This window comes from Eupeodes corollae, chromosome 1 (genome assembly GCF_945859685.1).
Source record: "Eupeodes corollae chromosome 1, idEupCoro1.1, whole genome shotgun sequence".
NCBI lineage: Eukaryota > Metazoa > Arthropoda > Insecta > Diptera > Syrphidae > Eupeodes > Eupeodes corollae.
Genome location: NC_079147.1, coordinates 79,258,388 through 79,266,292, shown reverse-complemented (window position 1 = coordinate 79,266,292; position 7,905 = coordinate 79,258,388). Strand labels below are relative to the sequence as shown.

At 32.6% G+C, this 7,905-nt stretch overlaps 1 protein-coding gene across 1 annotated transcript; it reads right to left on the bottom strand.

The window, feature by feature from the left end:
• Positions 1-840: 840 nt before the first annotated feature.
• Positions 841-6,616, bottom strand: LOC129942054 (sulfotransferase 1 family member D1-like). The gene is made up of 5 exons (XM_056050850.1): positions 6,353-6,616; positions 1,702-1,834; positions 1,309-1,630; positions 1,170-1,245; positions 841-1,087 (listed from the first exon to the last, which is right to left on the bottom strand). Exons 1-5 carry the CDS (start codon positions 6,361-6,363, stop codon positions 949-951), a joined length of 681 nt encoding a protein of 226 aa, XP_055906825.1. The 5' UTR covers positions 6,364-6,616; the 3' UTR covers positions 841-948.
• Positions 6,617-7,905: the final 1,289 nt, after the last annotated feature.

Below are 7,905 nucleotides of genomic sequence, written 5' to 3'. Positions count from 1 at the left end.
ATGCTTTTATTAAAATGGGAAACCATTGATCGAGAGAAGGTTTGATTAATGTTTCTAACATTAATAAGTTTTAATATATGTATTGGAAGTTTTTTAAATAAATGTTTTTTTCTTTTTTGGGATTAGTTTTAGTGTTAATACATCTGCCTCCTTAAAGTTTTGTACTATAAAATCCACATCACCTTTACAAGTCACTCTTTCAAGGTTTGGGGTACTATTTTGAAGGCTTACTTTATTTTTTGATTTAAATGATTTCCAATTAGCGTTTTCTTGTCTAGGAAATATTGAATTTGTCTTTCACTCAACTAAGAAATATTGCAAAAAACTGGATTATGGTCTGGACTGAGAACACTTAACAAAACGGGTTCCGATATAAGAACTGGGACATTTCACACAAACAAATCGAGGACAGAAGGGACGCCACGAGAACCTGCTGGGAAATAAGTTGGACAAAGTGGTTTCAAAATATTATTTGGTAGTGCCAATGAAAGAGCAGCCAGTATATTGCCCCAAGCATTTGCTCTTACACACCCCCAATCTCTGTGTCGGCAGTTAAAATCGCCACCTAATAGATATTCACCATTCATTGTAAATAACTTTTTTAAGACTTGCTTCAACCACTTTCTTTTAATATCCGATGAAGATCCACCAAGGAGTTAACAGAATAGATTTTATTCAAAAATTGTATTTAAAATTTGAATAATTAAAATAAAGATTTAATTAAATTTGATTTATAAAAATAAAAAATAATATACATTTTTGAATTTTTAAAAAGTTACAATTACTGAAAATAAGCCAAAATTCTGTTGAAATTTGAACTAATAAAGGTCAATTTTACTCTATAGACTTAAATTTTAATTTCAAGCACATCACTTAAACATAGATTGACCAAATAATAAAATAAACCAAACTAAAGGAAATAAAATAACTCTTAAACTACAACTCAGATTATGACCATAACATCTCCTCCGCAGTTATGCCATAAGCTTCCATCTGTTTGTTATTCCAATTTTCCAATTCTTTTTTGACTTCTTCACTGAGTTCAGTTTTGTATGAATTTATTTCACCTTTTCTTACAAACCTAGAACTGTAAAAACAAAAATGTATTTTGTTGCATAATCTTGAAAAAAAGAAAATAATCTTACTGCGATGATTATGATAAGTCTTACCTATTTTGATTAAGTTCAAGGCCAAAATAATTTTGAATTTTCCTAGCTTCATTTATATGGTTACATCTTAAATTTTCTTTAAGAAAACAATTGCTTTTACTTTTAAAACATAACTTTTAAAAAATATTCAAATACAAACCTTTCATTTTTCCAAATGACAGATGGTCAAGAAGCTTTACCATTTGATCTTCGTTTACGTCGTTTTGCAGAAATTCACTTACTTTTGATATCACCAAGCGTAAGTCTGTTTTCATATGTTCAAAACTCGTAAAGAAAATATAAGCCATATTTCGAAGTTGCCAAAACTCAAGAGAATTTATTCCAAGTGGAGAAGAACGTATTTTGTTTTTCATCATTGCAATCACATATTCGTCTAAGGTGCCTTTAAAAGATCCCAAAAAAGAATGAAAGTGGTAATATGATACCATTGTATCTTTGCAATCTCTTGTCACATAAATTATCTGAAAAAAGAAAATAGTACACATACCGTTTTGGTACTTGTAAAATAAATTTTAAAAATCCAAAAATATACTTTAGGTTTAATCGTCCATAGTTGTTTAGGAAGCAAATGAATAGGAAGATGAGACTTTATAATTCGTGGTGATGGCATATTCGTTGCTCTATCAATTGAATTTGGAGCTTCTTCAGATATTACGGAACAAAATCTTAGAAGAAATAATTAAGTTATAATTTTGAAAATCTAAGGCACATATAAAATTGATGTTCGTTAATATTGTAATGTGTATATACTGTTATGACTAAAATAATTTGTGAGTAATTTCAATAAAGTGAATTTGTGTTTTATTTACAAAGTGTGAATAAGTTTTAATTGTCGGACCAATCGGAATATTACATTGGTGTTAGAATAAAGGATTAGAACTTATTGAGAATAAAACTAATTGAACTATTTTGTGTGAAGCAGTGAAGTTTAAAATTAAAAAATTAAGTAAAGTTTTGAAAAATTTAACTGTAATTGAGCTAAAGGCCGAACTTAACAAACGTTCAGACCCACATACGTTTGCTTTTAAATTAGAGGCAAAAGTGGAAGAGGAAAATGCAAATGCTGCCTTACCTAACATCATGCCACTTCTTCTAGCCAAATTTGAAGAGAATGAAAAGAATGTCCCGAAACAACTAGAAGCCCAAAGAAGTGACCAAAAGCAAAAACAGCAGAATATGCTAGAGCGGTTCGCCGAACAGAGATGCAGGTTTGCGGACTTCAAAGAAAAAAATCAACACTCTCAACAAGCGCGCCGAAAAACAAAATGCACGTTTCGAGAAAATGGACGAACAAATTGAAACCATCACAAATGAACTAGAAAAAGTGCGAAAGATGAGAACCTTCTGGTGAGTGCTCAAGGAAAAGAGAAGTGAATCCTTCAAGCTTTGATGGAACAGTTTGAAGCAGCAGCTTTAACAAACGGCTGGCACGATCACGAAAAATATGTACATTGCTATTGCGCTTGCCTTAAGAGTATCTGCTGCCGAACTGCTACAAACCATCCCAGCAGAGAAAAGTGGTATCTTCACAGTTCTAGTAAACGCAATCGAACAGTGGTTTGGGGATAGCCACATGAGAGAAGTCTTCTGAGTTCAGCTTAATAATAGGACACAGAAATGAGGTGAAACTCTGCAGCAGGTTCAGGCAGATATCGAGCGATTGGTTCACTTGGCATATCCAACAGCTGGTAACGAGATTATAAATCAACTTGCTGTTGAAGCCTTTGTTAGAGCTGTGGGCGATATAAATCTCCAAAGAGCTATCCGCACTACCGGAAAGCGAACACTACCAGAAGCATTGGCTTTCTCTCTGACGATGCAAGCTGGGGAACAACCTTCCTAAAACGTGCATCGCGTAAGAAAATTAGAAGTCCAAGAATGCTTTTGTCAGAAGGCTACTGTGCAGGAGTCAGCAAGACTGTGGATACAGAAGCAATCCAAAGGGTCAAGTGGCGAGATGGATTCAGAGGCTGCAGACTAACTATTATAAAATTCAACATCGGAATGGGAAGGTTCAGTCAAATGCAGATGCACTGTTTCGGTGACCATGTAAGCAAGACTGTAAGTATTGCAGACGACAAGAAGAAAAAAGAGGCTGGGATACGACCCACACTGATAACTTCCCATCCCGTCTGTCGATTTGTCTTGTTTAAAAGTTTGTCTATATGTACTCGTATCAATTTTTACCAAACTTGCGTACTACTTTTTGTAGATTTTATTTTTTATGAAAAAACGGACTGTTGGATTTTTATATAAAAATTACTGTGTATCAAAAACAATATTTTCTGTGAAATAAAATAAGTTTAAATCCAATACTTTTAATATTTGAAAAGCTATTTGAGTCGAAAGTAAATTTTTACCAAGTTTTAGTATTGTTTTTTTTTGGTGTTTTATTTTTTGTAAAACAACAGTCAATTCGATTTTTTTTCAAAATTGTATCTAATGTTGAAAACAATATTTCTTATAAGACAAAACTAGTTTGAAGCCAATATTTGAAATTTTTGAAAAGATATTTGAGTCGAAAATCAATTTTTACCAATTTTGTTAATTTTTTTTTTAGGTTTTTAATTTTTTGTACATAAACTTTCAATTCGATTTTTTTCAATATTTTACTGAATGTTAACAACAATATTTTTTGAAAGATAAAAGTAGTTTAAAGCCAATATCTGCAATTTTTGAAAAGATATTTGAGTCGAAAATCAATTTTTACCAACTTTTATACATTTTTTTAGGTGCTTATTTTTTGTAAAAAAAACTCTCAATTCGATTTTATTTTCAAAATTTGTCCTAATGTTGAAAACAATATTTCCCATAAGTAAAAATTAGTGAGAAGCTATTATCTTAAATTTTTGAATAGATATTTGAGTCGAAAATCATTTTTTACCAACTTTTGTTAATTTTTTTTTCGGTTTTTAATTTTTTGTAAGAAAACTGTCAATTCGATTTTTTCAAAATTTTACTGAAAGCTGACAACAATATTTTTTAAAAGATAAAAGTAAATAAAAGCCAATATCTCAAAGTTTTGAAAACATATTTGAGTCGAAAATCAATTTTTACCAACTTTTATTAATTTTTTTTTTAGGCTTTTTTTTTTTGTAAATGTCGATTTTCCTCAACATTTTTCATTATATATCTTATAAGATAAAATTAGTTCGAAGCCTTAATTTCAAGTTTTTGAAAAGATATTTGAATCGATATTCAATTTTTACCAACTTTGAGTAATGTTTTTTTTAGATTTTTATTTTTTATAAAAAAAACTGTCAATTCGATTTTTCTCAGTTTTTTCCAGATTTTTGATTTATAAAAAAACCGTTAAATAAATTTTTTTCAAAAAATAAACTTCTCTAATATCACGTTACAGTATATTATATAAAATTTAATTCAAGTCTCTAGCGTTTTTGATTCGTAAGATATTTAGGGTTAACCAAAATGTTCACCTTTTTTCAAACTGCTATGGTAAAAAAAAACAGCCACGCAATTTTTTTGAGAGCCCTTTCTGCATATTTCTGCCTTATTATCTGTATAACAAAATTTTTTTGAAATCGATATCTCTTCTGGTTCTTGAGCTATGGACGTCGCGAACGTACGTACACACGCACGCACAGACATCTTTCTAAAAATCTTTTATTTCGACTCTAGGGACCTTGAAACGTTGAGAAATGTCAAAATTTTCAATTTGACAAATCGGACCCATTACAATCATTCTATGGGAAGTGAAAAAGAACTTATTACTGTCCAACGAACCTGAGCCGATCCTATTTATGGCTGGAGCAAAGACGAGTTGAGGAAGGATCAACAAGAAGATTCAGATATCGAACCCATCCTCGCATGGAAGGAACACCAGGAGAGGAAGAAAGTCCGACTTTGAAGACCTTTTGGGCACAGTGGGACTCGTTTCATATCCTTCGACGTAAATTGGAATCAGCAGATGGATAGTCTTATGTAATGCAGCTAACCTTACCGAGATCGAAGATTAAGGACGTTCTGCGAGAGATGCATGATGAAGTTTTGGGAGGCCATCTAGGAGTGAACAAGACGCTAGAAAAGGTTCAAAAACGACTCTACTGGCTACATGCAAGGAAAGATGTCGAGAACTGGTGCCGAAAAAGCGATACCTGTGCTGCCACCAAATGCCCGAACAAAAAAAATCACTGCCAAATGTAGCAGCACCCTTCGAAAGGATTGCAGTAGACGTGGTGGGTCCATTTCCGGAAACAAATAATGGAAATCGCATACGCCATTCCAAATAAGAAGCCAAAACAGACCAAAGCAGACCAAAATGTATTCAACTGGGTGAGCAGATTGGGTGTTCCATTAGAACTGCATTCCGACCAGGGAAGGAATTTTAAATCAAACATATTTCAGGAATTAAGTGGGCTTCTTCACATCAAGAAGACAAGAACAACACCATTCCACAAACAATCTGATGGCATGGTCGAACGATTCAACCGAACCCTGAAGAAACATCTTTGCAAAGTTGGGGACGAAAACCGAAGATTGGGACCGACACATTTCACTGTTTTTGTTGGCGTGTCGAAGGGCAAGACATAGCTCATCTGGCCATACACCGTCTAAGATTTTAATGGGTAGGAACATCAGACTGCCGAGCGAAATAAAATTTGGATGTCCCACGTCGGAGACGCAAGTCGAGAATGACTACATGGATGACCTCAGAGAAAGACTCCTTCAGATCTACGACAATACCAGGTTGAAAATAAAGATGTGCAGTGACCGAATGAAGACACGCTACGATATACGAGCGACAACAACAGAGTTCCAAGCAGGAGATCGAGTTTGGCTTTGCTATCAACATCGACAAAAGGGGTTGTCACTGAAACTTCAACGGGACTGGGAAGGTTCATATACAGGCATTGTACAAAAAATGACGTCGTGTATCGGATACAAAGGTATTTTAAGGACCAAGATAAATATGTTTAAAGTTTTTAAATCGGAATATCAAACTTGATTCAATTGTTCTAAAAAAAAAGTTGTGAACAGTAAACTAAAATTTGAATTTAATAATTTAATTATTTTTGAAATTTTATCATGCAAAAAACATACTCTAAAAATGGTACCCGATCTTCCTGGTCAATCTCCATGGCCGTCTTAAAATCACATTCATTTTGTAAAAGCCAGACTAGTTCTAGCATCCATGTTGTGCCACTTTTTGGTTGAGTAATTACCCAAATATCATCACTTCTTATTTCAAAATCATAAATTTCTTCCAGATATTTTACTAATAAAGAAGGAACTGTATAAAATCTGGTGTCATAATTTATTGGAAGGGGCAAGTTTTCACTAGTCCGTTTGAAAATTCTAATTAATTCAGTTCCTTCTACTGGTTCAATACGAAAATTATCAGACATATTGAGTTTCTTGTTAATTAAAGAAAACTCTTGATTTTGCTTAAAAATAAAACATTGCAGATTGAAAAAGTTCATACCTAAGTAATTCGCAGAGACATGACCTGCCAAAAAAATTGTACATACATACAAAATAATAACGATAAGATTAAGCATTAATTTGGCAAAGTAAATAAATATCAGTACCATGAGGAAATTTCATTAAATAAATATAAATAAGAGATTAGAACTTTCAAAATTAATGCAAAAATGATTAGATACAGTGAAATAAAAAAGAATGCTTAACTGATGCATGATACATTAACAAACAAAACAAAATAAAAATATTTATATACACAATTTTGGAAAGTATAAATAAAGAAATTTGTTTATTTCTAAAGATTTGATAGGCAGGGTTGCCAGTTAATAATTCCACATGTAGTAAAAATACATAATATTAGAAGTTATTAGCTGGAGTTCCAGCCTATGAACTTGGTGGTAGCACACACAAGTTGTTGTTGTTTCATTCTAAATTTTCAATTGTAAATTCGGCAAGCAGCTGCCTTAAACTGCGAGTATAAAATTTTATACAAAAACCGCCTTTAAATCATTTAAATGACCACCACGCGAATTGTTGAAAGCATAGATTCTACTGAGGTAATTTTCGACCACTTTTTGACACATATCGGGCAGTATCTCAGCAATAACTTGAAGAATGTACTCAAGAGTTAAAGGATTATCTTCTTTCGTGTAGCCCCAAAATAAAAAGTCCAGCGGTGTCAAAGTTCATGATCTTGGTGGCCAGTTGATATTTCCAAGGCAAAAAATTACATGTCTTGTGCTACGTCGATGAAGAAACTTTTGCTCGAAAATCGCAGTACACCGCCTGTTGTTCAAGCACCCATTCGACGTATCAACGACGTTGTCAATGGTCAGCTGGCTTCAGTTGTTATGTTACCTGGACACTTTTAGAATGTGCAGACTGGTTGCTTCAAAGTTGTCTAACTCTAAAATTACGGATCAATTTCTGCAGCTATCTGCAAGCTTCAATATGAGACACAAAAACCATGAAGCTTTTCAAAAACAAAATTTCAAACTCTATTTAATATATTTAACATGCGTTGAGAAAAAGTTAATTGGAATTTCACATTGAAATTAAAAACCATTAAGTAAAAGTGACGCCTTAACAATTTTCCCGAACATTTACTTGTTCTCAAATTTAAGGTATTCGATTTAACTCATCTTCAAAAGAATTGGATTGATAAGAATGTGTCTGTTTGTTTTAATTTTATTTTATTTTCAATTCTCAAGACCTATTGGTATATACTGTGGTGGTCAAAATAATAAGAGTGAATTATTTGTTTTTCTTCTTATTATAGAATCTTTGCCTTAAA

What these genes read in the sequence shown, in the direction of transcription:
- LOC129942054 (XM_056050850.1), bottom strand. An exon ending in TATGGACGATTAAACCTAAA is followed by an intron (nt 1,631 to 1,701) that starts GTATATTTTTGG and finishes TTCTTTTTTCAG; the next exon opens with ATAATTTATGTGACAAGAGA. An exon ending in GTCATTTGGAAAAATGAAAG is followed by an intron (nt 1,246 to 1,308) that starts GTTTGTATTTGA and finishes GTTTTCTTAAAG; the next exon opens with AAAATTTAAGATGTAACCAT.